Below are 23,258 nucleotides of genomic sequence, written 5' to 3'. Positions count from 1 at the left end.
ATATTTTAACTCAAATAGGAAAAACTTATCAGAAGTAATTAAGGAAGTATCCTGTTTTGCAGAGTCCATCACGTAGACAAAAGGGGACTATGTATTTGCATGAGAAAGGCTTCTTTCTTTCAACCAGCTGAAGTGATACTTCTTTCCTCTCCCTGAGGATGTTTCTTCAATACTTTGTGGGAAAGAACTTATGCACAGAAACAAAACTAAATAAAATTTACACTGCTTACAAGAATAATCTCAGTTAGAATCACATATTTCTCTACTCAAATGAGTATGAAACTGTTGACAGATTTTGACATTACTTTAAATGTTTTCCACCCCATCTGCAGAAATGTTTATTCTGTATTGTTTTCATCAGTTCATGAGTTGTTATACACGTTTGTACATATATTATCTATGCATTGAACACTCTGTATGGGCAAAGTTGCATATTTCTTACTATTTTTTTCTAACACAACATATCTCAGGTTTTAGTGTTGCTACCTCCACTGAAAGGAACATGGAGCTAAAGGACACTACTAAGTTTACCCAGTTAATATTTGAAGAATTGAGACGAGTATTCAGTTTTGCTCGACTCCTAATCTTAGGACATTTCCATGAAAAACATTTTCCTTGAGCCAGCTGACAAAGACGCAAAAGATATTTGGAAGGAGGTCCAGCTGAGCAGATTTAGGAGATAAAAAATTGCAGCATTTCATTAATTATGCTTCTATCTCTCGTCCAACTGTGAAGCGCACAACTTACAACACCAGTCCTGTGTCAGTTGACCAAGATGAGCTACAGGCAACTCCTAACCTCAGCCTCAGGATTGCCACACTCTGTTCACCAGTTACTTTATAATGTTTAGGAGAGTCTTTGGCTATGAAAGGAGCAGAATAAACTGCGACTATAGAACAGTGTGGTGACAGCCTAAATGGAAAGCACGCAAGTTTGCATGATAAAGACTCAAGTGAAATAATGCGTAATTGCTGGGAGCTCGGTCCTCCTAAAGCAAGTTGAATCTACTCATTTTTCTTTTTCTGTCCGAAGTGTGTAGTCTTAGCAAATTTCATTCATCCTTTCCACTAGCATCCCTCTTCTGCTGCTCTCCATCTTCTGTTCTCTAATCATGACCAAAGAAACAACATATTATCCTTAGTATCTGCCTGTTTGGTGGAACATGCCTATGATTCAAATGCAATCCACTCTTCGTTTAAACTACCACTTAAAAAGACAGTGGGAACTCAATAAAAATACTTGGAAAGACACCATCAAAAGGGTGTAGTGGAAGGGACCTGGTAGAGGGAAAATACCAATTCTCTTCCTCATCTTCTTCACAAAGTATGATGTTTAAGTGTGGTAATCAGAATAGGTTAGGTCAGGCTGAGGTAACAATGCTAAAATTGTGGGGACTTGAAACAAAGGAAGTATATTTCTTCTTACACTCCATATCCACTGCAGGTAGGCAATGATGCTGGGCTCATTACAGTCACACAGAGACAAAGGCTGGTAGATCAGCCCCCTCAAATGTACACAACACCGTAGGAGGGAAAAAGCATTCTTAAGGTTCTCTAACTGGCATTTGAATACTTCAGCTTGGAAGTGACGCTTATCACTTCTGCTCCCACCTCATTGGCCAGAATGAGTTACATGGCTCTGTCTACAGAAGAGACTCGTGGGTACAACCCTACTGGTACCCAGAAGTGGTGAGCTAGAGATGTTTAGTCAACGGAAGGGATGGTTACCATGCGAAGAACACATTCAACATCTAAACAACGTTTAATGAGACCAGTAGAGGAAAACAGACTCTCAGATCATTAGAATGGAGTGTCAAACATTGAAACACGAAGAAAGAGAAGTTTAAGGACAACACAGAAGTTGGTAATTTATGAAACATGAAACCCAAAGAAGTGGTACAAAGTGAAACTACAGATTCAAAATGGTCCTTGGCAGATTTATCCATGGCAAAGCTACATTGGGCCAAACAACTAACGCTTATCTCTGAAGTTGGGAGGAGGGATGCAAACCCTACTGGACATAAATAGCGTTCTGGTGCCATGTTTAGAGGGAGACTTGCTTGGGATGACCTTGCGACTGACCCGGTCAGTCAATCCTGATCATGTTAAGTTATGAAGGCCCCCTCAAAGAGTAGTTGAATGATATTACTTTTGCAATCAACAGAGAAAGATCTTTCTCAATTCATATAGCATGATTTCTGGAATCAAACTTGGAGTAAGCAATGGAGCCAAACATGAATTCTATTTAACAATTCTCTGTTTTGTTAGCACGACAGAATCATCTTGATTAAAGTGCCTAAGAAGTTTTTCCTGGATGACATAATGAAGAAATAATTTGTCCATATTCACTCCTTTCCCTTGGATTCTCCAACACCAGCTCTAAGCTTCTCTTTTTCTCCTTTTGCCATATTCCTTTGGCTCAACTCTTACCTATTCTTTCAATTACAGTTTCCTGTTTTAGTGACCTTCCTTGTGAACTCCAAAATATTTCTTCAATTCCTCGCTTTAAAAAATCTGAACAGGGCAGACTGAGTATAAAGAAAATAGTCTGAGATGACGTATTACATTTCATAATGAATCTTTAATTTCTAAAAATGTTGCCAATAGACTGCTCCATTTCCAGAGGCACCTTTCCTTTCCCTGTCTTTTGGATTCTGCATCTGTCAAATGTACATGGTAACACAAACAACCGAAGAGGAAATTCCTTGTTGGTGGTTGACATTTTGTCCTTAGTCTTTTTGTTCCTTTTAAATGCGCTCATGCCCTTTAAGGATTCAGCAAGACAACACCACGTAGGCTCCCTATCTCCCCAGCACAGCATCACACCCAGGGCATGATGGTCCTTCCTCCTTCCAGGAGAGGTAGGTACAAATATGAGGACTCAGAGAGATGCCTGGGAGTACAGCGGTAGAGGGGGTATGGTTTGCTCCACACCTGAGCAGCTGGCTGCAGGGTAGCCCTATCCCTGATGAGGCCAGCTAAGGGCAAGTGAGACTTTTCTCACTCTCTGGAGATGTGAAGTAAAGAGTGGTGGAACCCTCCCAGACAGAGGTCACTTGATTAACCCAGCCCAATGTTATCCGGATAACAAGGTCATGTACTTCTCACTGTGAGGAATTTTCAATTTATTTCACAGACAAGCTGGCTCCAACTAAGCCAGCATCTCTCCTCCCCTGGGAACATTATTAGAGGAAGCTGAGGGAGGAGAGCCCAGAGCCCTTTGCTGGGGCCCTGCCCTCACAGTCTTCAGGGTCCATCTGGCCAGGGTCCCACTCATTCCCCTGCTGGGAGTTCTGTGCAGTACCTTTACAAGAAAGGGGCCAGAGTATTAACAGGGGGGGATAAAGTCAGCTCTTCCCAAGTTCCATCTGGGATTCAGAGTGCAGCCTTTAAAGGAGTGGGGTCCTTTCTGTTGTTTGGTTTTATTTTGCATTCAGTTGAAATTGCTACGTAATTTATGACAGAGGAAGTCAGTTGCTTTTGCCTGCCTCCCGTTCCTTCTCTTTCCCCCACATTTTTCTTTAAGGAACCATATCCTTATTTATTCTTTGCCCATTTGGTTTAGGAAGGGCTCCCTAAACTCCTGATCCAGGGAGGGTATAAAACATTGAGTTGTCACTAATGGAGCTCTAGTCTTCTGATTACCAGGCTAGTTAAGACATGCCCACTTCAGCCAAGTTGAGTCAGTGAGAATTATCACCCTGGGCTCTTGGGGTGCACTCAGGGGAGAGGCAATGTCTTTTGAATGGGGCTGATAAGATGACTAAGTAAAAGACTGGGGCTTCCTGTGGCCATTCTTGTCTTCCTATGTGTTGGCTTCATTCTCAGGCAGACTTCCCATGTGGTAGCAACGCAAAGAGATGGAGAAAGAGGGAGAGAGGAAGACAGGGGAGTAACCTGGTGACACTTCCTCTCTGAGTTCATCCACACCTGAACTGTATCCTTGGACTTCCCAACTAAAGAAGCTCATGACTTCACATTTTCCCCTTAAATTTGTTTGAATAGAATATATGTTCACTGCATCGGGAAAAAAAAAACCCTGCAAAAACCCAAAGCAAAACATCTCTTGTTCATTTCCTGGTACAACAGGCTTGGTATCTTGGGGGGCCCGCAGAAGTCAAGTGGTACCCAAAGACACATCTGCAGCATGGCAGAGCAAGGGGACTGCTAGGCTTGAGAGTTAGTTGCAGAAACCGAACCAGAAACTCATTTTCCTTGAAGAGTTGTGTCTCCTCAGGCAATTCACAGCTCCCTGTTGGGGCCTGAAGTTCTTCATTTTAGAGTGACTGAGTCAGAGAGAAAGATTAAAGGACCCCTCTTAGGACAAAGCCTGTAGGATTCCTGTGGGCAGCCCCTATTTTGTTGGTTCTCGACACAAGGCTTAATTTGTATGTTGATTTCATAACTGCACTTATTAATCGGGGTAATGATACTCTCCACAAGACACTGATATCTTATGTACTTGGTTTGGCATTTGTTTGGTCACTGTATTTAGTTTGAGTCCTGGGTAAGGCTGCTACACTGGCAATTCCCTTAACCAGAGTTACAATCTCTCACTTGGTACTCTGTTTTCCCTTAATGCCATCCATCTGCACGGTAACTTAGATGAGTCATCCTCCCTCCAGTTTACTCACTCATGCATGTTCTTTCTGTTTCCTGTTGTCCTTGTTCTCTTGTGCAATTTCATTCATTAATCTTTTTCTCCTTATTGTCACCATCCTCTTTCTTCCAATACATGTCCTGGACGATACTAGTCTTTAATACTCTTACTTTTCTTTCTTTTTTTTTTTTTTGCATTTCTCATATACTCTCCTCCTATCATAAAATGTCCACAAATGTAACCACCATCTATTTACCACTTACTGAGTATCTACTATAGGTCAAGGGCTTTGCTGTATCATTTCTTTAATGACCTGTCAAACACCCTCTGAGATGGGTATTATAGATTATGTGATTTGGGCTGAATTACTTAACTTTTCTGAACATTTGTCCTCTATAGGATATACACAATGAATATAAGAGCTGAAGCTAGAAACCTGGTTTATGTTTCTCCAAACCTGTGGTCTTTCTAATAAGATGTCTGGACTCCCTACATGTGTACCAAATGTTAAGTCCCACAGCTTTCACACAAGCCAAGCCAGCTGCCTTTAGATCTCCAATTAAATGGCTCATCAATATCTGATACCAGGCTGCCTCAGGGACAATTACTCAGGTCTCCGAGAGTATCCCTGGAGGAGCCACACAGCCAAGACCGAATAAAGAGAAAGAAGAACTCTAGGGAAAATAGTTAAAGCAAGATACTCAAGTAAACCAAGTTTCAGAGAACACACCCTTCTTCTTCCCACATTTCCTCTCAAGGAAACATCTAGAAAATATATTTTAGAGAAAAAGTGAAAAGTATGAGAAATAGGGATGCACAGATGATGTGGTAACTGGGAAATTAGCTGGCTTTAAATCTGGACTCTCCCATATCGAGAAGACTATATTCTGGATTTCATGCACAATCCATAAGATTTCCAGAGGAGGAATAATTATAAGCATCCTTACCTACATGCCTTGGATAGCAATCTACCTCCCCTCTAGGTCTCATGAGCAGTGTGGTGATAAGAAATAATCCATTCTTTCTCCCACCGAATTGCAGGTGCAGAGCATAATTTGTCAAATACAGTGGGAACTCTAGAGCTAGGGCTGAGCAAAGTCAGATGTAGGTCTGGTGGGTTCCCTGCTGCCCGACCTCTAACTACAGTTCACCAGGAGATGGGGTTCAGTGGGGCTTTCCTTGACAGCCCAGTTATTCAATTACTTGCACATGGAAAACAATAGAGAGGTGAGTCTTTTGCCAAGTGGAAAAGCCGCAGTTAAAAGGCAGGTGTACCCACAGGTAGGCCAGCCTATAATTTGGGGTTGTTAATAAGGCTATTATAGGAGGTTCTCAAACCATCTTGGAGACTAGAGATTATGGGACTAGATTATAGATTTATTCTAAGTAAATTGAAAAGCTCCAAGAACTGGAAGGGAGAAAGCCAATATTTACTTAGCGTCTGAGAGGAATCCTATTTTTTTTTTTTTTTTTTGTGGCGGTACGCAGGCCTCTCACTGTTGTGGCTTCTCCCGCTGCGGAGCACAGGCTCCGGACGCGCAGGCTCAGCGGCCATGGCTCACGGGTCCAGCGGCTCCGTGGCATGTGGGATCTTCCCGGACCGGCTCATGAACCCGTGTCCCCTGCATCGGCAGGCGGACTCTTAACCACTGCACCACCGGGGAAGCCCCAGGAATCCTGTTTTTAATCTATCTGCCAGAAAGAATTGAGAAACCAAAATCATGTAGTTTTTAACAGGAGAACCAGACCAAGAGTGATCATTTTAACTGAATGGGTGAAGAATAAGAACGATAACGTCATCATAGTGATAATCTTCACTATAGACATTGGATAGTCTTTTGACGTTAAAAGGAAGGAAGGGAGGAAAAAAGACCTAAGGGAGCAGAAGAGAGAGAAACAGACACACACAGACACCCTAATACTTCAGAGGTGGTGGAGATGAGGAGAGAGTAGACCCCACGTAGCCAGGAGAGGTGCTTGGAGCCAATATCACTCATTTATTATAAGCTCAAATCAGGTCATCTTAGTATGGTGGTGATTCATGATTTATATGAAAGTTGTACCTTTTTAAAAAGATACATCATTCGATTCTCATGGTACTCCTATGATGTAAGTGTGTGAGGTAAGATATAAATGGATTTGACTTCTATGTCTTGTGTAGCCTCTTGCTTTCTTCCCCCACCTAATATCCTGGACAGTTTGTCACATCAGTACACAAAGATTTATCTCATTCATCGTAAACACTGTAGAGTATCCCACAGCATGGGATATACTCTGAGTGATTTAGCCACTGCTGACAATACACACTCTTGCACATAGTTTTTGGTGAAGCTGTAGTTAAATCACCAGATTATGTTCCTCAACAGAGGACAGGAAAGTGGAAGACTCCATGAACAGCTGGCACCCTTGCTCCCAAGTGGAGATTCCCCCAGAGCTGCTGTCGTGGTCAGACACTAGCAAGGTTGTGGCTCAGACTGCTGGGAGAAGCTGAAATGTCACCTGAGGACTCACCTGCTCCAGGTCCTCGGCTGACCTTTTGTTTTCTCCTGTGGGATCCTGATACGGCAAGACAAAGAGCTCAGCAGCGGTGGGTAAGCCAGGGAGCACTGCCACCAAGATGTGCTGGCCCGGAACCGCGGTGGCCTGAGGGAGAGACACAGAGGCGCATGTGAGTCCTGCAGGAAAGCTGATGAAAAGGGACCAAGTGTTCAGCAGAGAGTTGGGGGGGGAAGAAGACACAAAGGTGTGGAGGTAGGGTGGGAAAGTAGGGTCCTGGGTGCACCAGTTGGGGAGGGATGTGAGAGACACCACTGGATACAAGTCAGACTCTGAGGTCTGATCCCAGTTCCATCCCCGTGAGACCTGAAACACTTTGCATCTCCTCCAGTTAAAAAGTGGGAATAATAGCAGTACCTGTCTTGTATAAGTAAGTGGACCTTGCCAGTGAGAAGGCCGTCACTTACTGAGCTTTATCTTCTGCCCCTCATGCCTTAACACTTTCTAACCTAGCTTCCTTCTTCCTCGAAGCATTAGAGTTATTCTCCAGACTGACCAGGCATACCTCCATCACCTAACCTAACCCCAGACCATAGCCCCCAGGCGTCTGCTGAGTTCTCCACAGCGTCAGACCCTGATGACCAGCCCGTTCCAGGAAGCATTCTCAGCCCTTCACTCTGCTGTACGGAATCTTCTATTAAAATCATAGATATCACTCACTCAAGAACTTCCTCTTTCCTGAGCCCACTCTCTAGATGGTTCTAGAATCCACGGCTACAATCCTGGCTTCTCTCTCCAGCGGCCAAGTCAGAACGTCATTTGGTTGTTTTATGAGAACTTCTCATATTCACCCCGGAAATCTTCACTCTGTGCGTGGATGACCGGAGCCACTCCTTTCCCAGATACCCTAGCTGGGAGCCCTATCTCATCTCCAGCACCACACTCTCCTTTCCATGTCCTATCTAATCAGTCTATGAGATCTCGACAAGTCACCCTCCACACGAACGATCCTATTGGTTCCTTCCTGTTTAAATGCCCCCCGGTTAATATCTCAATTCAGCCTTTACACTTTCTCCCTTCAAGTTTTACAACAGCCTTCGCATCTCCAGGGGACAGGCTACTACCTCCAGATTTATCTTCCTACAGTCCAACGCAGATTGTGTTTCCATGTCCAAATTCATGCACAGATTTCCACTGCCAACTGGGTTAAATATATATTCAAAGCCTGCAATATGGTCCCACCTTTCCTTCCTAAACTAATTACCCACAACTCATAATGTCATCTTACGCTTAGCCAAATAGACTCATGTACAATTTCTCAGTATTCCAGCCTTTTCTTGCAAATGTTTTTGTGCATGCCATCTCCCCCAGGATGTCTTTTCTATACATTTGCTGCTAGAACATTACTTCTCCTTCATGAGCCCTCGTAAAGTTCACTTATTTCAGAGTATTTTTCATGATTTCCCAATTAGATGATTGTTGGTTTCTGAAATCTACATTTATATTTTTTTCAAAGGAGCAGGAAATTCCATTTATTGGGTCCTTACCATGTGTCTGGCATTGTTCTAAGCAACTTCTTAATATAATGTAACGCGACACCCCACAGTGACTCTTTGGAGCAAGTGTTATTATGCCTCTCCGTACAGGTGAAGACAGATCACGGGTTGGGAGTCTTCAGGAAGCTGGCTCTGAGTTTAGTGCGTAGGGTGTTTATTAGGGGACATTCTTGGAATCAACATCTATAGGAGCGAAGGCCAGGAAGCAGGAATGGACAGAGGGAGAAGCTGAGCTGTGATAAAGGCCAACAACAGCCTCAGAAGATCCTGTAAGGAGTGAGAATGGCCCTTCAGATTTGTCTGAGGTTGAGCTGAGTGGCCAGGCCTTTATACAACCGCGTAATTGGACATGAGCCACTCCAAAAGGGACATGACATGGGGAAGGCCGCTGAAGCCTCTGCCCACAGCACTCCCAGCAGCTAAGATAACAGTCTTTCCCTGAATGGGGATCTGGGAGGGGCATCCCTATTTCTGCTACAGGACAGACAGTAGATGGAGGAAAGTTCAACATTGGCTCAGGGTCATCTAGGTAGTGAGTGGTGACACTTAGTTTGGAAACTTGGTCAGACCATAATGCCTCTGTCCTGAACCAGCGTTCTCCTGCCTTCCTTCTCCTGACACTTATCACAAAGCAGCTCCTATCCCGGCTGATATCATACTGTTTTACAGCCGTCCTAGATTTTTTTTTTTTTTTTTTTTTTTTTTTTGTGGTACGCGGGCCTCTCACTGTTGTGGCCTCTCCCGTTGTGGAGCACAGGCTCCGGACGCGCAGGCTCAGTGGCCATGGCTCACGGGTCCAGCCACTCCGCGGCATGTGGGATCTTCCCGGACCGGGGCACGAACCCGTGTCTCCTGCATTGGCAAGTGGACTCTCAACCACTGCGCCACCAGGGAAGCCCCGTCCTAGATTTTAAACTCAAAGCTTATGTCTAAACCATCCTCGTTATCAACAAAACTGTTTACTGAATGACATTCAATTAAAGATTCCATTGCAAAATGTCAAAAGAAAAATCCCAACCGATGAGGAAAACGCAGTTGATTTTATATCAAATTCTGTTACAGAATGAATAGGAAGAAAACTATAAATAAGTTGACTGCCGGCTGTACCTCTTATAGAGCTTATTAGGGGACACTTGGCAATAGGGTACTTCAGAACTTAAAGAAGTGGCCAAGTGTAATTACTGATCTCAAAGATAGGGTGGGGCGCTAGGAACCAGAGCTGGCTCAGCTGCCTCTTAGGAGTGGGTAACAAAGGAGCCTTTAAAGCTCCCTCCACTCCATCACCCCTTATCCTGAGGGATGCTGAGCCAAACTGTTTGTTCTCCATTTAGCTGATTATGCTATGCAGTGGCCTAGAAATATTAACGAGCAGCCATTTCTAGCCTACCGGACAGATGGTGGAAAGGTGGAGGCTCAGGGCATCTGATCCCTAGACAATTAATGGGAAGAGAAATCAGCCCGGAAAACATCACTGCTGAGCTAATGCCTGGTTGATAAATCACCTGGGGGTGTTGGACAGCTGCCTCGGAGATCTACAGGGACATGGATCTCTAGAACGCCGTAGACTGAAGGAGGTGAGCTGTGGGTTCACTGAAGGGTGTAAGTCATCTCTCTTGGACAGCAGAGGAGAGAAACCAGTTGTCACACCAGGGACAAACAGCTCCAAAGGCAAAAGGGCCTGTTCCAGTTGGGCCTGTGGTCTGGTAGCTGCAGCCCCTGGTGGCCATAATGTTTAGCCACCGATAACATCATGGATGCTGAGAGTCATTAAGAAAGATAAAGGTGAGATGGCATTTACCCAGAGGCACAGAAGATAACTCTTCTCCACCCCACTATTCCATTATTCCTGTCTCTCTATGTAACAAGACAAAGGATAGCAGCAGAGTGGAGTGGTAATCAAGATTCAAACCTTGATGGTCCGACTCCAGAGCCTAATTTTAAACTATACAGCATTGGGCAAGTTATCTGCCTCTAAATTCAGTTTTCTCACTTGTAAAGTGGGAATAATTATTCTATGTACATCATAAGCTAGGGGGTTTGTGATTAAATGTGTTTAAAAATGCAAAACACTGAGAAGAGTTTCTGGAATATTGTAAGTGCTAAATAAATATCAACAAAGATAATGGTATGAATACGGAGAAGGCCAGCTCTTTGCCAAGAGGCTGGATGCGAGATCTGTTTTCTGAGCAGGGGTTACCTGAATGCCTTTGTCTCTCCTTATCCCTTTGGGTCATGGGACAGCATGTGCTGGGTGCAGGAAAGAATGTATAACTAATCCTAAATTGACTTTTCTTTCGCGCTAAGAATAGACTTTAGGGAAAAGTCATCTCTGATTTTCTGGGTTTGTGCAACAAATCCAAGCAGCTCCGCGAGCAGATATCCCATTCCTCTGACTGTTCGTGGAAGTGGAGTATGCAGGGGGGGATGTGCCTATAAGAGGGTGTCCTGTCAAACTGTAGGTGACCTTTGCCCGGAGAGGGATGAACCACACCACCTTGTTACTCTCCCAGGAACTGGATGGGGCTGTGCTTCACGTGTGAAAACCCAGACACGGGGTTCACATCCTTCACTTCAGTTTTGTAGCTCTGTCACTTATTAGCTGTGAGGCTTTAGACAAGTTATTTAACTTCTCTGAACCTCAACTGCCTAATCTGCAAATGAAGACAATAATACTTTCTCTTTTTTTAAGCATCTTTTAGGCCCCCCCCCCCTTTTTTTTTTGGCCGTGCTGCATGGCTTGCAGGATCTCAGTTCCCCAACCAGGAAACGAACCTGGGCCATGTAAGTGAAAGCGCTGAATCCTAACCATCAGACGGCCAGGGAACTCCCAATAATACTTTCCTCTTCGGGCTGTCGTGGAAGAGAAATGCCGTTAAAAGAATTGGGACATAGTAAGATGACTACCCTCCTGTGCTGAGTGTTCATTGTGCTGTTGTGCTGGACATTCGTGAAGCTGGAACCCAGGCTGCTCTTACCAATTGTATCCATGCTGTGCCAGTACGATGCCCAGGAGCTGATTTTTACATGTACCAGTGGCTAATCATGAACTCTGCCACGTGACTATCACATATTTCCAGGGTTGTCGTCTCTAAGCAGAACAAGCGTTTCACAAGGGGTAAGGACCCCCTGATTACTCAATTTCATTTCCCCCCATAGCACCTGTAACGTGTCTGCACATATGGGGCTCAGCTTTGCAGGTATCAGACAGATGATACCCACTTGCCCTGGCCTCCGGCTCTTTCCTGCCATTTATTTGAGCAAGGGTCCCCTCTCCATGAAGCTCGGTAAAGACAGAGAGGAAAAGGGTCTGGGCCAGAGGAGCTGTTTGCCCTCACCTCCACCAGGGACTTTTTGATGACTCGGCTGATGTCTCTCCTCCACTCAGGGATGTCCGGGTTGTAGTCGTCCAGGTTTGGAGAAAAGGACAGGCGAAGAGATCGGAATTCCTCTGGAAATACAACAGTAGGGGGATTACTATAAGTCAGATAGGTCTCTCAAGAAGCCTGTTGTACTTTATATTTTATGCAAAGCCCTAATGGAGGGTCCTTTTCCTTCATACTCAACAGAGAGACCTTACTACAAGGCAAGTTCAATATCCCATCCCTCTTACCTCTCGGCTCCTTTTCCAGACCAAAGCCCTGGTCTGTGGCCCATGCTTAGCTCCACAGCCTTGTGCATTGTTCCCAGTTCTAGCCCCGGCACTCCTGGACACTGTGCACACCTGAAGTGCCCTGACAGCATCGCAGGTTTATGTCTCTGGGCCTTTTTGCACACACTGCCCCTTGCCTAGAATGCCCCATCCTTCTCACCTTCTATGCACACAACATTCAAGCTCTAGTTCAAGCATTTACTGACTGAATAACCTCCCCCACCATATTTTGATCTTCTTTCTTCTGGTACAGCTGTGTTGGGCACATACCTTCATTATCATTACATCATAATAATTATTATACGATTACATAATTATAGCCATCATTGTAGTCATTCTACTGCTAAATTCTGTTGGCATGGAAGTTTCATTTAAAGGAATTTTCAGGTCTTTAATTCAAGGGTTTTGTTAGTTGGCACAGTAGTCCCTGAGTTAACCTTGGGCATCCAGGAAGTAGATGGAATTATAAAAGCAAGGATTTTGTGCAGAAATAAAAGAATTCTCTTGTCTGTAAGAGAACATGGGGAGGGAGTCAGAGGAGCCTGAAGCACCGCCAGACCGTGATGCATACATGACACTTAGTGCAAGAGCGGGAGGAAGGTTCAGCGAGGCTGATGGGAAGTCCACGAGCCAAAGTCAGCCAGAGGAGCCCCACGTCCCAGGAGTGGGTTCGCCCTAGTATTCCTGCCGCACTCAGTCACTGGCTGGCTGGCATGGCCTTGGCCCTAGCACGATGATGAGTTTCAGAGCACAGCCCTGGGGAGTCTTAGCACATAGTATACTCAGATCACATCGCTCCCCTGAAATCTGCTGGAGGCTCCACATTGTATTTTGAATAAGATTCAGATCATATCATGGCCTTCATAGTCTCACACAATCCAGTGCCGACCTTCCCTCCTGTCTTATGTCCCTTAGGCTGCCCTGCACTCCACGACCCCGTCCTTCCCTGTGTTCCTCAATATGCCGTGTTCCTTCCCATGTTAGCACACCTCCAAGTCCCAGATGACAGCCTTCTCGGCTCCTTTTCAGCCTCCAGTCTCTCCTGGGAAAAACCCCTCCCACCAGCAACCTCAGGTATCCTCCCTTTCACCAACTCTAACACCTTTCACCATATGACCCTATTTGTCTTCTTTATTCTTGCCTTTAAAATTATTTTGTTTTGGGGGGTAAGCAGGGGAGGGACAAATTGGGAGACTGGGATTGACCTACACAAACTACTATATATACAATAGATAACTAATAAGGACCTACTGTCTGGCACAGGGAACTTTACTCAATATTCTATAATGACCTATATGGGAAAAGAATCTAAAAAAGAGTGGAGATATATATATATATATATATATATATATATATATATATATATATATATATAAAACTGATTCACTTTGCTGTACACCTGAAACTAACACAACACTGTAAATCAACTATACTCCAATAAAAATACAAATAAATAAATAATTTGGTTTTTTTACTGTCTGTCTCCCACAAAAGAATATTAGTTCAATGAGGATGGGGACACTGTGTTCCTGGCCCTTTGGGACAGTGCCCAGTTCATGTTAGATCTTCAATGACTAGGAGTCATTTAATTAATAAGTTTGTTGAATAAATAAATGCATAAATATCAGTGGAGGCTCTCTGTAATTTATGCGTTTTATTATTCAACAAACATTTCTTTCTTGTTTTAGGCATGTTCTGGTGTTTCACGAGGGGCTTAGCAACATCAGCAATGCCAATGACATGTTCAGGAAACACAAAAACCCACTCGTGCGTTTCCTAACACTGCTAAAGATTTATTAGGCGCAGGCACTGAAGACTCTTACATGATCAGGCCTGTACTTATGGCAGCCAGCTTATTCCAAACATGTATTTCTCGAAGTTTGACTATTTTATGAGTCACTGGCCACCTAGGTGAATATCCCATTTCAGTTCTGATGGAGAAGAATGAAATGCATACGAATTAGTAGTACGGTAAATGGCAGCCCAAGGAATCACCCACTGAGTCCTAACTTTGAAGATGTATGTGTATGTCATTTTCACTTTCCCCAAACCTCTTAACCAAACTGTGGAGATCTCATCTCAAAAGAAGATGTTTATCTTAATAAAAAGACACAAATGAGAAAAATGGTGCAGCTCCCTTTGTAATTCCTTAGCATGCTAAACAGCAGTGCAGAGAAATGTTATGCCCAAGTTTATTCAACAAATAGGGGATGCGTATGGGAGGACTGAAAAGGGTAAACACCAGTAATATATGTATTTTTTGCAGCTGCTGAGAGATGAATTCTATACGATTACATATTATTTTTTGTATTTAAAGGCAAACCTGAGCCCTGAAGCAAATTAAGGAAAACCATGCAAACTAAATTTTCTTGTCTCCAGTCTCTTGTGTGGCTTTGGGCAGACAATCTTTCCTCTGTCGACTTCCCAAATATGATACCTCCTTCAGTCTGACCATAATGGTCTTAACTTTCCCTCAGCTTAATTAAACTTTAGACAGGTTTCTTCGGGACTTCAGGCTCTGACCTCCCTTTTCTCAGAGTGTCTACTTTAGAAACTTGCAATTATAAATTCTTCCTCTGCACCTTTGAGATTTAAATCTTCTGCAATCCAGGAATGCCTTTCTCAAGGACCTGGAAGCCATCTCTGAAATGGACATACAGATTGCCAACAAACACATGAAAAGATGCTCAACATCACTAATTATCAGAGAAATGCAAATCAAAACCACAATGAGGTATCACCTCACACTGGTCAGAATGACCATCATCAAAAAATCTACAGACAATAAATGCTGCAGAGGGTATGGAGAAAAGGGAACCCTCCTGCACTGTTGGTGGGAATGTAAATTAATTCAGCCACTATGGAGAACAGTATGGAGACTCCTTAAAAAACTAAAAATAGAACTACCATATGACCCAGCAATCCCACTACTGGGCATATACCCTGAGAAAACTATAACTCTAAAAGATAGGGGCTTCCCTGGTGGCGCAGTGGTTGAGAGTCCGCCTGCTGATGCAGGGGACACGGGTTCGTGCCCCAGTCCGGGAAGATCCCACATGCCGCGGAGCGGCTGGGCCCGTGAGCCATGGCCGCTGAGCCTGCGCGTCTGGAGCCTGTGCTCCGCAACGGGAGAGGCCACAACAGTGACAGGCCCGCGTACCGCAAAAAAAAAAAAAAAGATACATGTACCACAATGTTCATTGCAGCACTATTTACAATCGCCAGGACGTGGAAGCAACCTAAATGTCCATCGACAGATGAACCAACAAAGAAGATGTGGAATATTACTCAGCCATAAAAAGGAACGAAATTCAGTTATTTGTAATGAGGTGGATGGACCTAGAGTCTGTCATGCCGAGTGAAGAGTCAGAAAGAGAAAAACAAATACTGGATGCTAATGCACATATGTGGAATCTAAAAATACAGTACTAATGAACCTTTATTCCTACAGGGCAGGAATAAAGATGCAGATGTAGAGAAGGGACTTGAGGACACAGGGTGGGAAGGGGAAGCTGGGACGAAGTGAGAGAGTAGCATTGACATCTATATACACTACCAAATATAAAATGGATGGCCAGTGGGAAGTTGCTGCATAGCACAGGGAGATCAGCTCGATGCTTTGTGACCACCTAGAGGGGTGGGATAGGGAGGGTGGGAGGGACACGTAAGAGGGAGGGGATATGGGGATCTATGTATACGTATAGCTGATTCACTTCGTTGTACTACAGAAACTAACACAACACTGTAAAGCAATTATACTCCAATAAAGATATATATATATATATATATATATATATATAGAAAGGAAGAAAGGAAAGATAGCACCCCTGCCTCTGGGAGGGTAGGAGCCTAAATTCCCTAAGCACCAATTAGCAAACACCTGTGGCTTAACCACACTGACAATCCCCTCCCCGCAGAGTCCTTTAGCTTATCCCAGAGTTTAAAACTATTCCTGCCATTTGTTTCTGTTGAATTCAATCTTGCCTGTTTAACACCCTGTGATGCAATTTTCCTTTAATAGGTCATGCCTGTCCTTAGAATTTTCTAGTTATATATATGAAACTCTGTACAACCGACCTGACTGAAGATGAATTAAGATGTTGGATGGCTCAGGAATTTGGTTAGAGGAGGGAGAGACCACTCTCCCTGCTCAAACTTTTAGTTAAGAAATGCTTTTTAATGAAGAGAACCCATATGATGGAGAATGACCCACTCTCGATGATGCCTTTAGAAGGATTTTAGGAAGAGGAAGAACTAAGCATAGCAAGGGATAGAAGATTTCCATGAAACTTGATTCAGAATTATACTTATCAGATTATTCAGATTATACTTATCTCCATATTTTGTCACTTGTATAACAGGGATAATCATAGCATATTTCTCATAAGTCTGTTCAGAGGATTCAATAAAACAGATCATATATATCAAATGCTTAGAACAGGTGCTGATAAAGGATCCATCAACATTAATTTCTACCACTACCATCATCATCATTATTATTATTATTAGATCTGTTACTGAATAGCAGAATGACTTTAAGCCAGTAGTTTCCCATTTTGGGGCCACAATTTCCTAACTGTGAAATAATGGATTGGACTAGGTAAGTCCAAAGACCTTCTAGATTTAAAGTTCTGTCTATGGTTCTAATGAGGAGATAGCTGTTGGACTAATGGGTCAGTGTCCATCAGTGACACTGGTGAAATCCAGGAGGGAGAGAGGAAAGAAAGCATCCGATGGAAAAGACATGAGAGCCAATCACGTAGGGTAATTTTGGAGCATGAGCCCTGGGTCTAGAAGGGGTGGGCTAGAAGCTCAGCTCCACCACTTACTAGCTGGGGCAAGTTATTTACCTCTCTGAAAAAAATGAGAGTCATAATATTGGCTACCCTGCACTACGATTGTTAGGAGAATTAAATGCATTTCCAGAGCATAGAAAGGAGATGGAGAGGAAAGAGAAACAAAAGCTCTCCTCCATTAGGGCCACCTGGCTAAGAGGTCGCCTCACTGATGGGACCTTGTAGGAAAACCACAGCCCTGGTTTACTTTCACTTACTGCTGGGGCTTATCAAGTCTCTTCAGGAAGGGGAGAGGGAGGAAACATTATATAATCTAACAGGCAGCCATGCAAGAGGAAGAGTGTCCTCAGACATATTCAAAGCTGCTTACCAATTACTTTCTGAATTTGAAGGTCAAGTTAGCAAGATGAGAAACGAAAAACAGAACCTGCATCAGAATCAATTAATTCTGGAACTGGAACAATTGATATTGTTTGGACCACGAGCTAGTGTGTCTTTGTCTCTGTCTCTCCATCCCTCTCAACCTCTATCTCACCTTCCCTCCCTCCCTCCCTTGAGCCTCTCTCTTGCCCTCTCTCTGCACAGCATTTATTTCCCTATCTATCTCCTTTTAAATTCTTGCTTTTTAAATTTTAATTTTCCGGGATGCATTAGTACCGCTTTCATATTAACAATAAAAGTTCATATTTTTACCATCTACTAAAGCACTTAGTGCAGATCCATCTGACTATCTTTCCATGCAGAAAAAAATTACCAAAATGAGATCAATTTGTATAAACTGTTTTCCACCAAGGTTTCCACCTTTCCATTTCAGTAAATTTTCATTCCACGTAACACCTTGACCACATTCAATTTCCCCAATTGATTACCACATTGTTCTGTACAGCTGTTTGTTCAAACTAATATCTAGTCTACAATGATGCACATGTGCTTGTTATGACCCTTTCTTCACTTTTAGACTAGCAGAGTGTTTTATAAATGATACGTATTTGCAGAAGAGCTTTTCAGAGCATTTAGACATTGGCAGATTCTTCTTAATGATCAAGACTCTTGAAGTTGAACTTTAAAAATAAAAGCCTCAATATTAACCACTTTTTTTTTAATAATAGGTTTTAGCTCTTTGAATACCATCAAAATACCAAATGGAATGAATCAGCCTTACACATAATGAAACTCACTCTTCTCTACTTAAGGTAGGTGGGCGTACAGTCGTTCTATGAGCACCAAAGCCAGTTTGAAAAAAAAAGCAATAAACCCTCTTGCGGTTTTGTGACCACTATGTTGCTGGTGAATCGTATCTTCCCCAGAGGAGGAGATGAGACTTGACTCAGCTCTTTCTCAACCACTACCCTCTGTTCCCTGGGAAGATTCATAAGCCAGGATGGCTTCCGGCACCAAGGTACCAAACCACCTCATCTGAGGGATGGATGAGGGCAGTGATGGATCAGCAGATGGACCACTCACCGTATACTGCGATGGTCTTCGTGTCCTGCAGGATGGCATTCCCAGCTGAGACTTGCACTGTGATGGTGTTCATCCCTTCGGAAGTAAACTTGAATGATATGCTTCCCTCCAAGGTGATCAGGGGCTAAAACAAATGAGGCCACAGGGTGAAGGGACAGCTGTTCAATTACAGATGAGATAGGCACCAGCTCTGAGCCACTGACAAGCTCTTTAAATCAGCGGAAGCTCTTTCTGGGGCATCCCCGTGTGACTGACTCCACCTATGCCTCCCCATCACCTCAAGTTCAGGCCAGAAAGGGACTATTAGAGACATGATGCCAAGAAACTCTATTCATTCTTTGTGAATTTGACACCTCCTTTCTGCTAACATCCTGATTCAGGGCTGGGGAGATCCACGGGTCTTGCTTGCTGGTGGGACGTATCTCTCTTTGTTGATAACCTACTTGTATCAAGCAAATCCCTTAATCTGAGGCAATATTAAAGAGGGAGCTCATATTAATCCAGATTTAAGCAGTAGTCACTGAAAGTCTACAAGGTGCCAGTGCTCCTCTAAAGGGTATACTATGTATATAAAATTACAGTGGAACACAGCAACTATGGACACCAAACTACACTAGTTAGACAGGTGTGGCCCTGTGTGGCTCGGCTTCCTCTGAGAAGCCCTATAAGCAGTTTCCTGGAAGGAGCTGCTATGGAAACATGTACTAATTGGACAGTGGTTTGAGGACTCAAAAAAGAAAAAGAAAGACCTGGAGCAGTGCCTGTAATGCAATTAGATACCAGGTCCTAGAGGAAAAAGATTATTAGCCTACTGACCTCCCTCGACTAACTCCCCACAAACATTTCATTCCTGTCTTTCCTTAATTAATTTACAAATCAAAATTCATTTAACTCCCTGTGTAGCAGAGGGTAGACTAAAGCTCAGCATAAAAATTCTACTTGAGTCTGGGCTCTATGTCCAATGCAACGCAACTCCAGGCAGTTTCAGAACATAGGCAAGGGGGAAAACACATGCGCAGAGTCTGAAAGTTCTTAACATGCAAGCTATGGATGGAAGATTGGAGTGAACTTACCCACCACCTCCAGAGGTGGTGAAAAAGCAGTGACTCAAGGGGCCATGTATATGGTTGAAAGAAGTTGGAAACTTCTGTCTGAGGAAAGGAAAACCCTTAGAAATCTGAGCCACGTGGCTGACAGGGTCTTGGTGCTCTGGCCGGGTGTCAGGCCTGGGCCTCTGAGGTGGGAGAGCCGAGTTCAGGACACTGGACCACCAGAGATCTCCTGGCTCCATGTAACATCAACTGGCAACAGTTCTCCAAGAGATCTCCGCCTCACTGCTAAGACCCAGCTCCACTCAATGACCAGTAAGCTACAGTGCTGTACACCCCATGCTAAACAACTAGCAAGACAGAAACACAACCCCATCCATTAGCAGAGAGGCTGTCTAAAACCATACTAAGTTCACGGACACCCCAAAACACACCACCAGATGCAGTCCTGCCCATCAGAAAGACACGATCCAGCCTCATCCACCACAACACAGGCACCAGTCCCTTCCACCAGGAAGCCTACACAACCCACTGAACCAACCTTAGCCACTGGGGGCAGACACCAAAAACAACGGGAAAAATGAACCTGCCTCCTGAGAAAAGGAGACCCCAAACACAGTAAGTTAAGCAAAATGAATAAACAGAAAAACGCAGCAGATAAAGGAGCAAAGTAAAAACCCACTAGAACAAACAAATGAAGAGGAAATAGGCAGTCTACCTGAAAAAGAAGTCAGAGTAATGATAGTAAACATGATCCAAAATCTTGGAAAAGAATGGAGAAAATAAAAGAAACATTTAACAAGGACCAAGAAGAACTAAAGAGCAAACAAACAATGATGAACAGCACAATAAATGAAATTAAAAATTGTCTAGAAGGAATCAATAGCAGAATAACTGATAAGTGACCTGGAGGATAAAATCATGGAAATAACTACTGCAGAGTAGAATAAAGAAAAAGAATGAAAAGATTGAGGACAGTCTCAGAGACCTCTGGGACAACATTAAATGCACCAACATTCGAATTATAGGGGTCCCAGAAGAAGAAGAGAAAAAAAGGGTATGAGAAAATATTTGAAGAGATTATAGTCGAAAACTTCCCTAATATGGGAAAGGAAATAGTCGATCAAGTCCAGGAAGTACAAAGAGTCCCATACATGATAAATCCAAGGAGAAACATGCCAAGACACATATTAATCAAACTATCAAAAATTAAATACAAAGAAAAAATACTGAAAGCAGCAAGGGAAAAGCAACATATAACATACAAGGGAATCACCATAAGGTTAACAGCTGACCTTTCAGTAGAAACTCCGCAAGCCAGAAGGGAGTGGCAGGACATATTTAAAGTGATAAAAGGGAAAAACCTAAAAACAACATTACTCTACCCAGCAAGGATGTCACTCAGATTTGAGAGAGAAATTAAAACCTTTACAGACAAGCACAAGCTAAGAGAATTCAGCACCATCAAACCAGCTTCACAACATATACTAAAGGAACTTCTATAGGCAGGAAACACAAGAGAAAGAAAAGACCTCCAATAACAAACCCAAAACAATTAAGAAAATGGTTATAGGAACATACATATCGATAATTACCTTAAATGTAAATGGATTAAATGTTCCAACCAAAAGACATAGACTGGCTGAATGGGACCCGAAAACAGGACCCAAATATATGCTGTCCACAAGAGACCCACTTCAGACCTAGGGACACATACAGACTGAAAGTGAGGGGTTGGAAAAAGATATTCCATGCAAATGGAAATCAAAAAAAGCTGCAGTAGCAATTCTTACATCAGACAAAATAGACTTTAAAATAAAGACTATTACAAGAGACAAAGAAGAACACGACATAATGATCAAGGGAGCAATCCAAGAAGAAGATATAACAATTGTAAATATTTATGTACCCAACATCGGAGCACCCCAGTATATAGGGCAAATGCTAAGAGCCACAAAAGGGGAAATCGACAGTAACACAACAATAGTAGGGGACTTTAACACCCCACTTTCACCAATGGACAGATCATCCAAATGAAAATAAATAAGGAAACACAAGCTTTAAATGATACATTAAACAAGATGGACTTAATTGATATTTATAGGACATTCCATCCAAAAACAACAGAATACACTTTCTTCTCAAGTGCTCATGGAAAATTCTCCAGGATAGATCATATCTCAGGTCACAAATCAAGCCTTGATAAATTTAAGAAAATTGAAATTGCATCAAGTATCTTTTCTGACCACAACGCTATGAGACTAGACATCAATTACAGGAAAAAATCTGTAAAAAGTACAAACACACGTAGGCTAAACAATAAACTACTAAATAACCAAGAGAGCACTGAAGAAATCAAAGAAGAAATTAAAAAATACCTAGAAACAAATGACAATGAAAACATGATGACCCAAAACCTATGGGATGCAGCAAAAGCAGTTCTAAGAGGGAAGTTTGTAGCAGTACAAGCCTACCTCAAGAAACAAGAAACATTTCTAATAAACTACCTAACCTTACACCTAAAGCAATTAGAGAAAGGATATCAAAAATACCCCAAAGTTAGCAGAAGGAAAGAAATCATAAATATCAGATCAGAAATAAATGAAAAAGCAATGAAGGAAATGATAGCAAAGATCAATTAAACTAAAAGCTGGTTCTTTGAGAAGATAAACAAAATCAATAAACCATTAGCCAGACTCATCAAGAAAAAAAGGGAGAAGACTCAAGTCAATAGAATTAGAAATGAAAAAGGAGAAGTAAAAACTGACACTGCAGAAAAACAAAGGATCATGAGAGATTACTACAAGCAACTCTATGCCAATAAAATGGACAACCTGGAAGAAATGGACCAATTCTTAGAAAAGTACAACCTTCCGAGACTGAGCCAGGAAGAAATAGAAAATATAAACAGACCAATCCCAAGCACTGAAATTGACACTGTGATTAAAAATCGTCCAAAAATCAAAAGCCAGGGACCAGATGTATTCACAGGCAAATTCTGTCTAACATTTAGAGAAGAGCTAACGCCTATCCTTCTCAAAATCTTCCAAAATATAGCAGAGGGAGTAACACTCCCAAACTCATTCTACAAGGCCACCATCACCCTGATGCCAAAACCAAACAAAGATGTTACCAAAAAAGGAAAATAGAGGCCAATATCACTGATGAACATAGATGCAAAAATTCTCAACAAAATACTAGCAAACAGAATCCAAGAGCACATTAAAAGGATCATACACCATGATCAAGTGGGGTTTATTCCAGGAATGCAAGGAATCTTCGATATACACAAATCAATCAATATGATACCCCATATTAACAAATTGAAGGATAAAAACCATATGATCATCTCAACAGAGGCAGAAAAAGCTTTTGACAAAATTCAACACCAATTTATGATAAAAACTCTCCAGAAAGTAAGCATAGAGGGAACTTACCTCAACATAATAGAGGCCATATATTACAAACCCACAGCCAACATCATTCTCAATGGTGAAAAGCTGAAAACATTTCCACTAAGACGAGGAACAAGACAAGGGTGCCCACTCTCACCACTATTATTCAACAGCAATCAGAGAAAAGAAATAAAAGGAATCCAAATCAGAAAAGAAGACATAAAACTGTCACTGTTTGCAGATGACATGATACT

At 42.7% G+C, this 23,258-nt stretch overlaps 1 protein-coding gene across 4 annotated transcripts in view; it reads right to left on the bottom strand.

Moving 5' to 3' along the window:
• SORCS1 (sortilin related VPS10 domain containing receptor 1) overlaps positions 1-23,258 on the bottom strand; it is a 573,760-nt gene that overhangs the window by 22,538 nt on the left and 527,964 nt on the right. For all 4 annotated transcript variants that reach the window (XM_065894238.1, XM_065894235.1, XM_065894236.1 and 1 more), the window contains exons 21-23: positions 18,561-18,684; positions 11,987-12,099; positions 7,111-7,242 (exon numbers count right to left, since the gene is read on the bottom strand). In XM_065894238.1, the coding sequence (XP_065750310.1) occupies positions 7,111-7,242; positions 11,987-12,099; positions 18,561-18,684 (369 nt within the window). The remainder of the gene's footprint in view (positions 1-7,110; positions 7,243-11,986; positions 12,100-18,560; positions 18,685-23,258) is intronic.

Source organism: Phocoena phocoena, chromosome 16 (genome assembly GCF_963924675.1).
Source record: "Phocoena phocoena chromosome 16, mPhoPho1.1, whole genome shotgun sequence".
NCBI classification, from domain to species: domain Eukaryota; kingdom Metazoa; phylum Chordata; class Mammalia; order Artiodactyla; family Phocoenidae; genus Phocoena; species Phocoena phocoena.
This window is presented reverse-complemented; position numbering and strand designations above follow the sequence as displayed.